This window comes from Carassius auratus, chromosome 20, assembly GCF_003368295.1.
Source record: "Carassius auratus strain Wakin chromosome 20, ASM336829v1, whole genome shotgun sequence".
Classification (NCBI taxonomy): Eukaryota; Metazoa; Chordata; class Actinopteri; order Cypriniformes; family Cyprinidae; genus Carassius; species Carassius auratus.
Window position 1 is genome coordinate 8,533,890 of NC_039262.1, and position 17,765 is coordinate 8,551,654.

At 35.3% G+C, this 17,765-nt stretch overlaps 1 protein-coding gene across 15 annotated transcripts in view; it reads right to left on the reverse strand.

Annotated features, from left to right (window-relative positions):
* The window catches only part of otofa (otoferlin a), a 55,988-nt gene that overhangs the window by 22,365 nt on the left and 15,858 nt on the right, over positions 1-17,765 (reverse strand). For all 15 annotated transcript variants that reach the window (XM_026290838.1, XM_026290842.1, XM_026290836.1 and 12 more), the window contains exons 3-8: positions 17,268-17,356; positions 9,915-10,014; positions 8,405-8,601; positions 1,068-1,141; positions 618-744; positions 371-425 (exon numbers count right to left, since the gene is read on the reverse strand). In XM_026290838.1, coding sequence (XP_026146623.1) covers positions 371-425; positions 618-744; positions 1,068-1,141; positions 8,405-8,601; positions 9,915-10,014; positions 17,268-17,356 — 642 coding nt within the window. The remainder of the gene's footprint in view (positions 1-370; positions 426-617; positions 745-1,067; positions 1,142-8,404; positions 8,602-9,914; positions 10,015-17,267; positions 17,357-17,765) is intronic.

Here is a 17,765-nt window from a genome sequence, read left to right on the forward strand (position 1 = left end):
CTAAAAACACTTACACAGCACACACGGGATATATGGATTTCCCGCATTTAAAGGAATTATACAGTGTCAGTACTGAAACGAATTTGCAATTCAACTGCTCAGCACAACAGCCACGCAGAGGACAATTAGTGAGTAAACATCAAAGGCTTCTCTGAAACACTGAAGCTAAAGGCCGATGTTGTTTATTTGGGACGGCTCTGTATATTCAGGGCTTTGAGCACAATACACTACTCAGGGATAAATGTCACTGGTTTAACATGTCTGGTTGGCAATGAAGACCTGGAGTTATTGTCTTTTGTAATGTGGGAATGTTATTGAGCTCTCCCTTCCTCTCTGTGTTCTTTCTGTGTTCTTTCGTCTGCCTTCATACCTGATAATCCACAAGACGCCCTGAACTGGGCTCCATCTTAATGTCAGGCTTTGATCTGAAAAACCAAACGTGAAGATCAATCTTTATAAAAATCATTCAAACAAAGACTGTCAATTGATTAGTCATTTTAATCAGATTAATTACAATGTTAAATCAGGTCTATGCTGTCGATGCAAACAGATTGACTTCAAAAAAGAGAAAGTGTACTGCTTTTAATAATACACCTAGTGCACATCAGATATGCAACCTTTTGTTGGAGACGTTCGTGGTTACTGCAGTGACAGAGGCCAGTGAGATGGTATCAGGGTCGAGCCCACCGCCCAGACGCATGGTCTTTCGATCAAGATCTTCTGCATCCAAAATGGCAGCGTCATCTGCGAATGAGCACAGTTGATATTGCATTAGAATTTTATGATTTTCTAGTCTTTCCTATTGATGTCCAATGTAAAATCTCCTGAAGCAAAGCCAGTAGAGAACTATGGATTTAAAGCACAGTTAAGGTTAAGGTTATAAAAGTACAATAAGTACAACTTATTACTGTGCTTTCAGCACTTTGTTGACCCAAAATGCAGACACAAATACTCCGTAAGCTAAAACCAATTCAGTTTGTTTGTTTTTTTGCTCTCTAAACAAATAAATAAATACATTGCCTTTATTGTAAAACCAGCTCTCTAATAATCAGTAATATTTGCTGTACCTCCTTTTTTGTGGTCATCTTTAGAGATGCGTGTCTTTCCCAGTTTCATGGCTGAAAACACTCCTTTTCCTGTCCTGCAATATAAAACAAACATTTAGATGACAATTAATGGTGTGTGTGTGTGTGGGGGGGGGGGGGTGACAATATTTGCACTGTGATTCATTTTTAAATCACATCTACCTCTGGGCCTCCCAGATATGGAATAATTTACACAAGTTTAAACTCAGAAATAGGACATTTACATAGATTTTGTATAAAAAGCAGTGAACTATCTGGATACATTCCACAATTCATTAAAATAAATTATGAATACACAAGACTTACACATAGGTAGTGCAATAGATAGGTGTTCAAGTACCAAAATGGTTTCCATGTACAAATGTTTAATCTAAAGGTCAAGTTTTATCTTATTTTGATGTGTTCATTGTCTTTTAGGCACTGGTGGAGAGCAATCAAATCATCACTACTGGAGCACAACAGGTTTTCCCAGGATGGAAAATTTCTGTGATATTTATCACTCAGACGAGACACTCGTTTCAACAGTGAGACCCCACTCACAATAGGCTCAGCGGTGTCCAATAACTCTGCACTGATATTATGGTGATTAGATATCAGTTCACTTACAAAGGCCTGATGATGTCACAGGCCTGCTGGACAAATAACGGTCCTTAATTATTCAACAAGATGTGCACAATTCTCCAATTAGCTGTGATCTGTGGATATAGATACTTTCTCAGGACAAGATCAAAGAATTCCAGATCGTTTTGTCTCTTTATTTCCTTTGAGCATGAGTGAAAATATATCAAGATCACACCGACTTCTCCAATTTTTGGATGTATTACTTAAATCTTCAGATAATAGAACATCAACTGTCAAGCCAGGACTGATTATGCAAACGCAGATATTAAAAAAAAGAAATTCAAACATGAAATGTAGTCTTTTTTGCATCTGAGTCTTATAATGGAAGCACACCCTCTAAAATCTTTTCTTTGAATCACTGCCGTCATATCAGGGTGACACTGAAGAGAAAGTCTTTAGAGCTTACTCTTTAAACTTTTATTCATTAATTCATTAGTTGTTGTTTTTTCCCCCAATAAGTTTAAATAAGTCCAAGTCCCTCTAAAATACATACACAGTCAAACATGAAGTTATATATACATGTATACAAAAAGGAGAAATCAGAGTATAGAAATTGCATCATATGCGTCAGGTATGTTTTTGGGGTGCATTGGGTCACAAAAAGATATTATAAATGTATATACAAATAATTTTTTTCTTATCAAAAGAACTTGATACTCATAGATTAAGCAGTCTTTGAACTGCACAACAGAACAAACTCACTCACATATAAAGGATACTCACCACGCGCTGACAACCAGCAAAAACTAACCAACAGAGAAATGTATGCTGAGCCACTCAGGGTAAAAAATTAAGGTATTCCCCACTAGTGTACTATATGTCCATTTTCATTTGCTAGTCCATATCCAAGCAGAACACACAGGCAAAGAGACACTTCTCAGACTAAACGGGACGTCTATAATAAGGGAGAACCTGAGATGATGACCAGGTTTGAGTGAAAAAGCAAGAGGAGAGTACGTGACCTCACACACACACATGGACACACAACATTACACACCCTCATTCACTCACTCTCACTCTCTTACAGATGTGTCTGATATAATTACCCATATTAAATGAGGTAAAAATTACAGTTGTATACATCAACTTAATGTTTCTTAGGATGCAAATCAGCATATAAGAATGATTTCTGAAGGATCATGCGACACTGAAAACTTAATTAATTACTGATGAAAATTCAACTTTGCCATCACAGGAATTAATTACAAATAATGGTAACAATATTTCGCAACAGTGCTGTTTGTGCTGCAATTCTGATTTAAAATAAATACCAAATTACCAATTACAAATGTGCTTTGGTTATCAAATAATGCAAAATAAACTGTAATTGGACATAAGAGCTTATTAACCTCAACTATGTCAACAAACAAAATCAAACTAAAATATACATTAAAACACTGCTGATATGTTTGGACTTTCACTAGAACATCACCTATGATTAGAGCGGACAAAATCAAGAAGAAAAGACTGGATTGTATCTAGACATGATAAGGTAACCTAACACTAATTAGATGATTTTTAGAGCGTGATGAGACCAGCTCTTTTTAATCAAAGGCTTCAGTTCAGCAGTCAAGGAGAAACAGGCAACACACAGACATGACTTGACAACACAAACAATGACAGTTCTGCAGGTCTTTGCGATTTACTGGAGCTACTTCTGTGCCACATGAAATATCCTTACGGTAGGTCTACTGTATGTAGGCCAGACATTCAACACTATCTTATTTAGTCTACATACTGTAGGATGTTCAGTAAATCATCAGTCTGATGGACAGCGTTGCTACAGAGAACAAAGCCAGAGTCTCAGATTGCGCTCTGAGCAGCACACAATGGAGCAGACACTATTTTTTATGCATAGGAAAAGGACATTTGTGAACACTGTCAATCAATGAAGCACTTGAGCCATTTCATTTCCTCATTAAATGTCAAATGCTGCACTTTTATTTGGATTTCAAATAGTCTATCTCAATCTGTCTATATTGACTGGATCATCTGATGTTTCTTTAAGAAGTGAAAACTCTGCTACAATCCCACTTTAATAAAGATTGTAATCCCCCTTCCCCCAGTTTAATGAAGAGCGACCTTTGCATGTAATTTAGTGTGTGAGCTCAAGTGACATTTTAGATATTATGAGTGAAGATGCTAAACAGTATGCACAAAAAAAGTCACTGATCCAAAACCAATTATTCTAAACCCTGTTTAAGAATTATGACCTGTACCTTTAACATAATACAAACAATACAACAACTGTCAACACAATATGAAAGGAGAGAACATGACACCAGGTAGAGAAATGCACTTCATTTGTATTTGCTAGATGCATTCAGACATGATAGAATATGAGCACAAACAATATATATATATATATATATATATATATATATATATATATATATATATATATATATATATATATATATATAATATATATATATATATACTGTATTTTGAAATCCTCAAATGCAGCATACTGTAGTAGGCTGAACAACAAATTATCATTCAGAAGTCTCTTATGCTCCCCAAGGCTTGAATTATTTGAAATATTGTGAAAAATTATTAGTATTCAAAATAACTGTTGTCTATTTAAATGTTTTAAAATGTAATTTATTCCTGTGATGGCAAAGCTGAATTTTTAGCAGTTAAAACTCAAGTTTTCAGTTATACATGATCCTTCAAATCATTCTAATATGCTGATTTGGTGCTCAATTATTTTTTAATTATCATCAACGTTTAAAACTGTTAATATTTTTGTGGAAACCATAATAAATTTTTTAGGATTCTTTGATGTCAAGAAAGCACAAAATAATAGCATTTATTTAAAATCGAAATCTTTTGTATCATTATAAATGAATTGTGTGTGATCATGTACATGTACTTTACTAAACAAAACATTACAACTAAACCAGTTAAAGAAGATCTTAACCAGGCTTAGAGACTAGCTGAACTTTATTTGGCAAGAAAAAGGGCACAGACGCTCAAAGATAGGGTAGATCGTTCACATCAATGTATATCAAAGGCCATTCCTCAACCATGACACTGAATAAAATGCACAGCAATAAATTTAAACAGAGATAAATGGGATGCATTCAAAAGCATAAAGCAGCATATGAATTATGTATTGCTCAAGCACTTGGGAGACCTTGGTGTCTGAGGCTAGTTTTTGTAGCCACATAAACTAAGCTAAAACAGAACAAAGTTGTGGGGTACTACACAGTAACCTAGTATTAACAACATGATTATTTTCCCCTCTCGGTCACTCATAAATTATAAATATAGATAGGCTTCTTCAATTTTAAACAATTAGACAGTTTAAACACTATTCAGCAGAGACATGAATACATTAAAGTGTTTGTTTTATATGAGTCTCTTTTGTATTTTTGTCTTTTTTTTTCATTTACAGCAATGCGTAAATGAATAAGAAGCACAAATCTCTTTCATTAATGTGATGAATTATTAAACCATAAGCGCCTTTGAGCTTTTGTGCCCTACTTTCTAAAGTGTATGTGGGGGTTCAAAGTGACAGTTTTATGCAAGGTGGAGGAGAGGAGTACAAAAGAATGGAGCGATCGAGAATGAACATTAAACTTCAACAAAGCCAGCGAACTGAACCACTAGAGTAACGCAACAGCTCTTAAGTGACAAACATCCCTGTGCAAATGCCTTTGTTCTGTAAAGTTTCATTTGACTGTAAGCTATCACCTGTCCTTGTACCAAGCTCAAGAGAATAACGCTCTTGCTCTCATGAATAAGCTTGCCTTGCAAACAGCAGGCTATGAGAATGAATGTGATCAGAACTAGGAACTGCAACAACTTCAACCAATCTAAGGTGGTTAGATGGTTTATCTGGTCGACAAGCTGGCATTAGGTTAAACTATAAAGCCAGCTAATTGAAAAAAATCCCAAAACGCCTCTAAAACCTTCAAAAGGGACCAACAATAAATAGCTGGGTGACAAGTAAACCACCTTAGGCTAGAATAAACATTTTTTCCCCCAGCAGGGTGGAAATTCCTGCTTTACTAAACATGAAAGCACCTGTTCTAATGCTGAGGATAAACATGCAGTATCCTCTATATGATAATGATGTTGCACACAAAAGGCTGATAGAAGCTGGATGGTCCCAATGAAGCATCAAAAGCTTTATCAAGCTGGTTCAGTGATGCAGGTGCTTTTTGTGAAGCTCTTCAAATAGCATGTGAAAGAAAAAGAACAAAACCCTTGTAAAATATAAGAATTTAGATACATACAATGTTCAACTGTAATGTAAATCCATCTCACCCCTTTAAATCTAGCCTTGGATAAAAGCCACTTACCCAGTCCAATACTGGGAAAAGAAAAAAGGATTTACCTGGACTTTGGCATTAATTAAACCGATCATTAAACTGATCCCATCTTCAGCTGAGTCACAACAGATAAACACAGACTTTGTAAACAAAAGTGTGAGTCCCATCGATGAGACAGAACTTGAGAGATTTTTCACAGCTTTCCAGCGATTCACAAGCCCCCCTGCTTGATGCAAAATAAAAGAGATATTATATTGTAATAGTATGGGGGCATACTATTTTCTACAACCATGGACATTGGAGTGTTACATACAGAATAGCTGAGTATGTTTCAGTGTCAGACTCATGATTCTATGGGGAAAGAAACGAGTGAAAGAGAAAAGCTAGAAAGAGATAATGCAGAAAGATTGGAGGGAGAGAGAGAGAGAAAGAGCGGGGGGAGGGGGCATGGTGGTGAATTGGAGATGAGAGAGGGGTCTAGTCATTAGAGAGGACTAGCAGTTACTTTAGATCAGAAGCTCCACCATGTCCCACTGGGTCCCGGCAACTTCAGCCGTACAACGAAATCACACACGCACACACACACGCACACACACGCACACCCACTCCCACACACACACACACACACACACACACACACACACACTTTCTTCATACAGAAACTCCAAAAAAACCCTTACATACTTTTAAAGTAAAACTGTACAAATAAAACTTGTAATCAATAATGAAACTGCATGAGGAATGAGGTTCAATTGAGGACAGAGGGATATATTATTAAAAATGTCAAGTAACCTAAAACAACTGAAGAAAACTTTTTTAATTATTTAATATGCCAATCAACATGAGTACATAATGTTACAATAACTTTTAAGTGACTAATATAAATCTTTAGAAATATTTTTTCTTGACTGTTTAACCTTTATAAGTAGATACACAAATACATGCAATTTGTAATTAATATAAATTCTTCAAAGTGGTAAAATACAGCTAATTGCTGTGAAATGCAAAGTAGTAGTAAAGGCAGTATTTAAAAGTATATTCAGTTCATAACTAAGAAGAAACTTGGAGCAAAACATACTGTAGGCTATAACTCTTTGAAAAGTCTCAAAGTCTTTGAAAGAGTTCCTCTCTGTGTGAGCTCAAAAGTCATCCATAAAGCATGAAAGACAGTGGTTTTGTGTTCACTCTTTCTGGTCAGAAGCAGAAAAAATGTTGTATAAGGTCTCCAAATGCATTGCTTGCTTGCTAGTGTGCAGCAAGGAGTTGAGAAAAGTAATGAACTTTTCTGGTGTGTTTGTTTCGCTGATTTAGCAGCTGTCATCTATGCCAAATGTGCAATATATAATGAATTATCATATCACATCCTCTTTATTCAGACCTGAATGTTTCCTTGTGTTCTCTCCTCTTGCTGTCTCTTCTCAATCACTCAGTTAAATGCAAAATTGATACATGCGAAAGTTGCTTTATTAATAATAACTCTCTAACAAGAAATTATTCTGCATGAAGATAAGACCCATATCCAGAGGCAACATGAACAGAGTAGCATATAGATATAAAATTACTCAAACTAGGAGCATCACTTTATATTATCAGAGTGAAGACATAAGAAGTCACGATATGGAAAAGATTAAGTTTAAATGAAATAGATTACAAAACCAATTCCAAAAAAGTTGGGACACTGTACAAATTGTGAATAAAATAATATCTTCATGGAGATTAGGTAAGCAAGCAAGTGTAATCAGAACAGATAAGTAGCTCTCATAAATCAATTGCTAAAGACAACATCAATTTAAAACAGAAATAATACTTGAATTCCAGGATCACTATTTGTTTCAATAAAAATAAGATTTATTGGTTGAATACTCACTAATTAATTCCCAATAGCAAATACAAGGTCTAAATGAAACAGGGCTTTCAAATCAATCCAAAAGCACCTACAAATCTCTTGAGACTGCTTTAATTTACCTAGTAGTAACTTTAAACAACTTTCCCAATATAGATTGTTCTAGCAGTAATCATCCATATGCATCTGCATTTAAACACTTCCACACAGAAACACTAATGGTGCCCACACACAAACCATGGTGGAGTACGTTTGTGTCTGTGTATGGTTATAACTTATAGATCAGAAGACCTGTAGAGACTGGAAGGCTTAGTGGAAATCAATGCATCCCACACATTCCAGTCATCCATGTCTTCATTATTCAGCAAAAATGTCCACGTAGTGAAAAGATGCACTAATAAGATTATCTGTTAATATGATGAGCAAATGTATATGTTCAGTTAGACTGCTTCTTTATTGCTTAATCAAATTATCTCCTCATTATCTTCTTCAACACCATTCTCATCACAGAGTTATCTGTGCCACTGCATAAAGAGGATGATGATGAGCGTGATTGTGTTAACTGACACACTTACTTGCGGAATGTGGGAATGCCGTGGATAGAACGTCCAGGTGATGTCCCAGAGCTCTGGCTGCGTCCAGAGAGTAGACTGTCTGTCTCAAACTGGAAAGTTCCATCACAGTCATCTGGAATATCAAGGAATTCACCATCGCTCCATACCTTCACACTCCCGTCCATGGTCTGATATTTGATCTCTATGGAAATACTTGTCTGAAATTTAAAATAATTAACAGACAAATAAATAAATGAAAAATAAATGTGCATATTTAAGTCAAATACTTAATACACTCAGTACATAGTACATATTTATTTCACTTTTTTTTACTTGTTTTCAAGATTACTGAATAGAATAGAACAGAACAGAATTTCAAACATGAATATGTCTTATTGTGCATTCTATTTAAATTAAGTTGTGTATAAAGTGAACACTAACTAGTTTACAGGTTTCACAAGCAATAAAGACACTTGATTTGACACTTTTGTAATCCTGACAAAGCTGAAGAGAGGTAGAATGTTTGGTGTTAGAGTTAAGTCTTCAGGTTAGGGTCATGCTAACCCATGTGGCAGTATCAGTCTGTCAGCATCAGTTACCCTTTCCTTCTCATGTTTACAAACTCATTAGAAGGAACAAGGAACAATTTAGCCTCAGTCCAACTTATCCTGTCAACTGCCTGATGGTCACTTCTCCAAAGGGCAAATGTCATACAAAAGGGAGAACCCAAGCCCTTCTGCAACTTTACTTAGATATAACCCCTGCTTTAATTAACCAATACAAATTTAAAGCTTTCCTTAGGTCTCATCTCAACGTAAAATAAAAATAAAAAATCCATTAAAAGACTAAGTTGCATGAAAGTGGTATAATTTTGCTTTCATAATTGCAAGTTGCTTTTCTGATACAAAAATCACAAAAATGTTACAATAGTGTAAGTGTTGCTCTAGAGTAAGAAACAGAAATCGATGAGAAATGTCTAAACAGAATATATGTTGGAATATGGCAAAGTTCTGGAAAAGTTTTAGTTTTCCTATCCACAATATTTTTATTTAGTTTCAGGAAGCTTTTATTCAATAGCTTGGAAAATGAATGAATGACACTGCATCGCCCTTAGCAAAACAAAACATGACTAAGGATCAGTCAGTGTACACTATCACTGCAGCAGATCAACAAATGTGTTTAATATAACACACTTCCACCTAAACAGATACATTTTATCCTAGAGAAGCTATTAATTATTCTGACACATAGAGATGCGCGGGATCCATACGGAAATCAACCCGCACATGTTGGTGGATATCAGAAAGAGAGAAAATAAAACTGAATGGTGCCTTATAGCCTCAGAGTAGACATGTATCCATGCCAACAATTTTTTGTGCAAGTTTTGCGAAACCAGACCCCTGTGGTGAAATATGTGAATGGATGTTTTTGTGAGTGGGTGTGCTATATGAAAGAAAAGAGCATTTCTGATCTGTCAGACCAGAACATAAACATGCACACACACACACTGCCTGCGATCCTCGCGTCTCACCCGTATGGCTGAGTTATTGTCGTCAATAAGAGTGTCAGACACCTCCAAGTGACCCTCCTCCACCACCTTCTGCAGAACCATGCGGAAAGTGCCAATTAACCTGCAAACACACACACACAATAGACTCTATACATGAACTAAAATATTTGAAGTATGTAAAGCTGAGACAAATATCATAAACTTTAAAGACAATATATTTACATGTACTACTACTGCTATTATTAACAGTCAGGCTTGATTAACTATACTATTGTTTAAAGATTTTTCAAGAATATACAGAAAATACAGCAAAAACAGTAATATTGTGAAATATATGTTTATTTTTTTAAATAACGCTACTATTTTTGCTATATTCTAAAAAGTAATTTATTGCTGTGATGACAAAGGCAAAGGTTTCATCCTTTAAAAATCCTTCAGAAATGCTGATTTGGTGCTTAAGAAAATTGTGAATCACACTTGAAAATGGTTGTGCTGTTAAATATTTTGTGGAAACTGTAATAGATTTCTCCAGGCTCCTTTGATAAATAGAAAGTCAAATATATAATCTATCATTTTAAGGAAACCATTTGTAACAATTTAAAATTAATTACTGTTTAGACAAATTTATTTTGTCCTTGCTGAATAAAAGTATTAATTACTTTAAAACAAAAAATTGCATTCAGGTAAAACAGATATTATTAGACTACCGATATGACTGAACTTTTAACATTTTACAAGATTAATTCCCCCCCCCCCCCCCCCCTACCAAAAAAAAAAAACAATTATTTAATTATTTTTAGTTAGCAAACAGCCTTTAAAATCATTAAAAAGATCATTGGCTGTGTAATCATATGTTAAATGATATACATTTTATTGTTTAATCAACACTGAAAACTCTCCGGTCTGTGAATCAGGTAGACATTTTCCGATAAAAAAAGAAATTTAATTTCTTTATTACAACAAGATAGATGCAATCACTCTCAGCAACACATGCTTTTTATGTAACAACAATGTCGGTCATGAATTTAGAAGCAAACAATTCAGACATAATAAGATCAACAAACACTTGAGCAATAGTGATGTGTCTTTGTTCTGATTGTTAACTCAAGTCTCTATAAAAAAAAAAGTGACAGGCAACGAAGAAAAGCTATCAGAACCTCTGGACTGTCCAATTAAATGCCACATTAGCTTACACACACTCTCTCTCTTGTCTGTTACTGCATCACTGTCACTCTCAGCAAGAGAAAGACAGGCGGGTCTATCCATGTAGTCAGTAAATGTGATGAGAAAACACATCAAACCATTTAAACTGCTAACAGTTTTAGCACCTGCCTCTGAGCTACTGCTGTATTCGGATGTGAAATGACACATTCAGCACCACTGTTCATCCAGAGAGACTCGATAAAGGAAAAACGACCATTGTGATTGATATGTGCCCAGTTCAGTGGTGAAATAATGGCTTTGTGACTGTCGGTGAACCGCATGCATCCACGGGTGAATAATTCACTGATCCTAGATCAGGTTCTGGCTCCCGATCAACTTTTCTAAAGACCCCACATACATTATTGATCCTCTGAACGAACAACAGACAATTGACTTTCATCTGTTCCATAATTTACTGCGTCCTGCCTTGTCAAGTCACTAGACTTTTGTTGAAGAGGTCAGAACTGGAAAATTCACAAGCTTTTGAATAAAAAAGAATTTGAATTCTTTTTTACTACTTTACTGTTTCTAACATTACCTTTATTGTTATTGTGTAGGCCATAACCACCACTGACATTGACATTTACATTTTTACATTTATTCATTTAGCAGGTGCTTTTATCCAAAGCGACACTGACTGAACTGCTGTGAAGAGAGAACTGAAGATGAACACCGAGCCGAGCCTGATAACACACAGTTTCAATGGAGGGACTGAGAGCTCTCTGACTAAATCTAAAATATCTTAAACAGTGTTCAAAAGATAAACGGAGGTCTCACGGATTTGGAACGACATGAGGGTGAGTTATTAATAACATAATTTTGATTTTTCGATGAACTAACCCTTTAAAGAGGCAAAAAGACACAGGAAGTGCTCGTAATAGCAAGTTTCAAGCATTGTTTAAATAAGAATGAGCTAGACAGGGAAAGATTAAAGAAAAGAGAAAAAGATAAAAACATTGAGTAAGACAATGAACCTTCCTTCTGCTAAAAACTGAGAAAAAATAGCTCACAGCAGGGATGTATATATGTAGCACCAAGGAACTGCCGAGCAGGAGTTTTCACTTCATTAGTGAGTAATATAATGAGTGGCCATGTTGGAGCTAGAATTTGACGTTTTTCTGCATATTTGCTGTAGTTGTCATCAGCAGCAGATCTTATTATAGAGCAGGAGTGCTCTCTCTTCCAGTGATATCACTAAATTAAATGCACGAAAATGCAGCCCAACTTTTGATATACATCCACTGACATAAAACATTACATTACATTGGACTCAAACTTATAAACTAACTCCCAACTACTTTTTAAACACAGTAACTATTTTTAATTTACACATACTTTTGTTAAAAAGTTTGGGGTTTCTGTAAGACATTTAAATGTTTCTTATCTTTTAAAGTCTCTCTTTGCCTTCATTTGATCAAAAATAGAGCAAATTATTATTACAATTTAAAATATAAAGTTTTACATTTATAGATTTTAGATACCTAAGATAAACTGCAGTGCTTTACAACTATAGGACAACCAACAACGTTTATTAGATCCTGTACCCACTAAATTACTGAAAGAGTTGTTACCTGTTGCAGAAGAACAACTTCTCAACATTATTAACTCGTCGTTATCTTTAGGTCACATGCCAAAACCATTCAAGCTGGCAGTTATTAAGCCTCTTATTAAAGAGAAACCACAAGTAGATTCTAGTGAACTGGCAAATTATCAGCCTATTTCAAATCTTCCATTTATGTCTAAAACTTTTGAAAACTTTGTGTCTGTTCAATTGAGCTCCTTCCTGCAAAAAATTATCTGTAAGAAGTATTTAAGATTTTAATTTTTAGGTTTCAGGCCCAGCCAAAGCACAGAAACTGCACTTGTTAAAATTACTTGCTTCTTGAATCAGATCAAGGCTACATCTCATTGCTTGTTTTACTTGATCTTAGTGCTGGGTTCGACACCATAGATCATGACACACTCAACAGATTGATTACAAAACTATACAGGTATTCAAGGGCAGGCTCTAAGATGGTTTAGATCCTACCTGTCCGGTCGCTACCATTTAGTTTATTTAAATAGGGAGTCATCTCATTTATCACCAGTAAAATATGGAGTGCCACAAGGATCTGTCCTAGGTCCTCTTCTATTTTCAATTTACATGTCCCCCCTTGGTAATGTTATTAGAAAATACGTGATTAGTTTCCATTGTTATGCTGATGATACTCAACTATATATATCAACAAGACCAGATCAAAACTTCTAAATTATCTAAGCTAACAGAGTGTGTTCAAAATGTAAAATAATAAATTTCTCCTATTAAATTCGGATAATACAGAGATATTAATTATTGGACCAAGTTGGTTACAGTTGTATCTGATCAAATGTGCATTTTTATTCTTTGGCTTGAGTTAAACTAATTAATTTTACTTTGTTGGAACAGCAGCTACGCTAATGATGTCTCTATTTGTTTCTCTGTTTTGCCACGGCTCCAGTCTGGATCCAGAACAACTTTCATGGCAAAGCTGGATTTTCAGCAGCCATTTCTTCAGTCTTGAATTGTCACATGATCCTTCAGAAATAATTTTAAAGCACAAAGGTGCACTTATCTGAAACAGTAAAGATAGTAAACTGATACAAAAGATTTCTGTCTCTTTTGTGTCATTTCTCATATCAACTATAATTGCAGGATGGCATCCTATTATTGCATTTGCAGGAATCTCCAATGTCACCACCTGGTGGTCAGTTGGTCATGAAACAACAACAGCAATGTTGAATGAATCTTCTCAAGGGTATGAAACCTTCATCTCTAATGTATAATGACCTTAAAGTCTCGCATAAAGAAGATAGAGTTTCTGAGCTACACATTGGTCTCACACCTGGTGTTTTGTCCTGATCTACTGAGTTTGCAAAGCTCAGGGTATCACATGGTGTTTGTCGACATGGTCAGCTAGAGTACGTAAGGCATACGATGGATAGAAATTACATCTGTAAATAACAAACAAATAGCTAATGAGCTGCGTGGTTAACATATGTTATGGTGGCATGTGAATTATTCAGCAGATGCTTTTCTTATACATTGTGATCTATTCACAGGTGTCTTTCAGACCACAATAGATGTCTTTGAACTCAAAACAATGGGCTGACCATTGCACACCATAATTAAAAGGACTTCATAGTCATGGTAGATTTTTCTACTGACAGCTGTTGATTTACTTAGTCACGTATAGAGGCAGCCAGGCTGGTTAAAATGGAACTGACTTAAACTTTAATAGACATCAGACTCGCTCACAAGCAAGAGCAAAAGAGAATCTGTTAACACCTCTGCAGTCTAACATCTCAGCTCAATCTAGAATCTGATGTATTCTAGTGAAACGGCAGGATGTTCACCATATAAACACCCGCATAAACCTACACACACTGATGCCTGCATCAGCAGGAGTGTCACACTCTTCAGGACACATTGAGTGGAGAACAGCTAGTAATGACTGTCAGCCTATCCTCCACCTCTAGAGGAAGACAGTGGATGAAAACAAGTCACAGCACTCTTTCAGAAAAAAAAGCAGTGATGGAAAACTTAGAGTGAATACTGACAGGTACAAGTGCAGAAAAAAAAAAACAATGCACTGCATCCCATCAAGCTTCTAGAAAATACTATAACCGGAACCTATAGGGGGGATCTCTACCCTGTGACTGCTCACTCATTCATAATATCTCATAAATGTTATAAAGTGTAAATTAGAACGGTGTTTTTACTGCCACTCACTATTCTAAGAAAGAAACTAAAAAAACATTATATTAGTATTAAAACATCTTATTAATTGATTTATAAACATTAAGATAAACATTAAAATCATTGTTTAGAAAATATTTTTTTAAATCTAAAATTCTATTCTGTATTTTGCAGTTCTGAGAAATGAAGTCAGATTTGTGAGATATAAACTCTTTATATAAACTTTATATATATCGCAATTATGATCTTTTTCCTCAGAATTGTGAATTTATTTCTTGCAATTGTGACTTTTTTGTGAAAATTGCAAATTTATAACTCACAATTTAGATTTTTAACACACATTTTCTAGTTATTAAAGGGCTCATGTGATGCTGCTATAAAGAACATTATTTTGTGTGTTTGGTGTATTGCAATGTGTTAATGATGTTTAAGGTAAAAAAACACATTATATCCTATATAATGTACATTATTTTTTGTCCTCAATGCCCCGCCTTTCTGAATTGCATTGATTTTAACAAAGCTCATGGTTCTGAAAAAGCGAGGTGTGCTCTGATTGGCCAGTTATCCAGTGCGTTGTGATTGGCCGACTGCCTCAAGTGTGTGACGTCTCCCAGGCCAGCAGCACGAGACTCAGTCCAGCTGTTCTGCTCGTGCACATCCCATCATCGGTTCTCTTTTAGTTCAGTCAATATACTGTTTGGAGTAACTGAAGAACTCGGGACATTGGTTTATTCTGCGTCAAAGACAGTGTAAGGCACGTTTATGAAACCGAAAAATTGAAGCAATTTGTAGATTAGTTCGTGACTGGAGACGCGAACTGTTTCAAAAGATTCAGTTCCATTTGTACCAGTGAACTGGTTCGACCAGTAAGAAGAAGATTCACTAAGAAGATCCATAAAAAGATTTGTTCACGATCCGGACATCACTAGACGAGACAAAACTAATAAAAGCCATTACAAACGAGGCATTTGTTGCATCCAGTCGGAACATAATTACTGATTATAATGATTTATACTGTCTTTTATTGTGCTGCGTAAACATAAACCCATGTCTGCATTTGTGATCTCAGAAACAAAACACAAGAAGTGCTACTCTACACTGTTCAAAAATCGCGTTTGAATCATCATAGGTATATTATTTAAATATAAATAACGTACTTAAAGGCTGTGACTGCCCAACTTTACAGAAACAGTCATTGTGTCACAGACTGCTGGTTCAGGAAACAGTCCTCATCATCCATAAAATGCACTTGCACACATCTGAATATTTGGGTTGTACCGTAACCACTGATTTGTAGTCATGTCCTCTTTTGGAAGGCCAAACAAGTAGTTTCAATTTCACAATGAAACACACAGTAAATCCACGACATGGCAGCAGTGGCAACAGAGAGAATAAAAGTTACGCCTTATTTCTTTGAGTGAAAATTTTGCCGGCGCTATGCAATTCTTCCCACATCGGGACATAGACATGTGGGGCGTGTTAGAACGAGCAGTTTTAGGAGGGTGTGGTTGACTGTTAACCTTTATAAAAAAATATATCTTTGGATTTGAGATATTAGTCTTTGCAACTTTACAGATTTTCTTTATGCACAGAGCTGGTAACAACCCCAAAGAGAAAGGAAAAATTAAAATCATATCATATGACCCCTTTTAGTCCGAACAGAGAGATATAAACTTGCAATTTTGAGACTATATCATCTTTTTTTCTCCCCTCAGAATTTGACTTTATAACTCGCAATTCTGAGAAAAAAAAGTTAGAATTGTGAATTCTAAACTCACATTTGTGAGAAAACCCAGAATTGTGAGATGTAAACCCATAACCGTGAGAAAAAAAGTCAGAATTGTGAGATATTTTTTTTTTTATTCAGTGGCAAAAACAGGCTTCCATAAAGGAGAAATAAACACTTACAATACTATAATAGTTGGTGGTACTTTTTTTTAAATACAATAAATTTTTTATGGTGCAAAGCCTGCAGTAAGAATTGTGGCATGTCAAATGTGTCCTCACCCCTGTACTTTAGTCATCATGTATAATATTATCTAAAAATACATCAAATTGTCAACATTGCAAATGGACTGTCAAAACAGCATGATTATGAAAACCAGCATTAGAAAGAGTTCACCAATTATGAGTTATGAGGTCCTTCATGGAAATAACAAAGACTTGCAAAACAAACAAGCCTTAGTTTGTCTAAGAGAATATTTAAATAACAGGTGCTGTGTTGCTGGAGTTTGTTTGGAGACCACAGGTTGAAGCCATGAATGTCAATTAAATGTTTACTTGAATTAAATGGAAATGTATTTTGGGCTTTATTTATAGCCTTGCATCACTTAACATCGTGCTCAGATTTATTATGTCTTGACTAGATTTTATTTTCTAAACCTTATACTTTTAAAGAGATGTGTGTCAATAAATATATTTTTAGATGATCTGTTGTTGCATATCAATTCTTGTACCTGTTAGTGAAAACTTTGCTGTAATTAAACACTTGAATCTCCAGCATCTCGTCGCCGTCCACTTGACTCCCAATTGGCCAGCGGAATGCCTGGAAAACAAGCCAAACAAAAATCAATCTGTCCAATCTGTTTAAACAGACTATTGACTTCTCCATGGTAATTATCCACATTATATTGCAATAACAAAATCAAAAAGAGCTCTAGCACCCCACCTCACTATTAGGCTATAATTTCTTATCATATCAAACCAAAACTAGACAGTTATCTGAACCATTAATGGCTCTCCAGTAAAACCCTAATCTGAATTAAAAAGGAAGTGTTCTACAGGAAATCATTAACAACACAACAGGAAATCAACAGCTGAATGTTATCGATACTGTGCCATGCTTGGGGGGGTAAAGAAGCTTGTTTACACCAGGTAAAAGTAATTGTGAGATAAAGTTTAAAGTAACGAATAATCTTATTATAACATATAAAGTTGCAAATGCGAAATGTTAT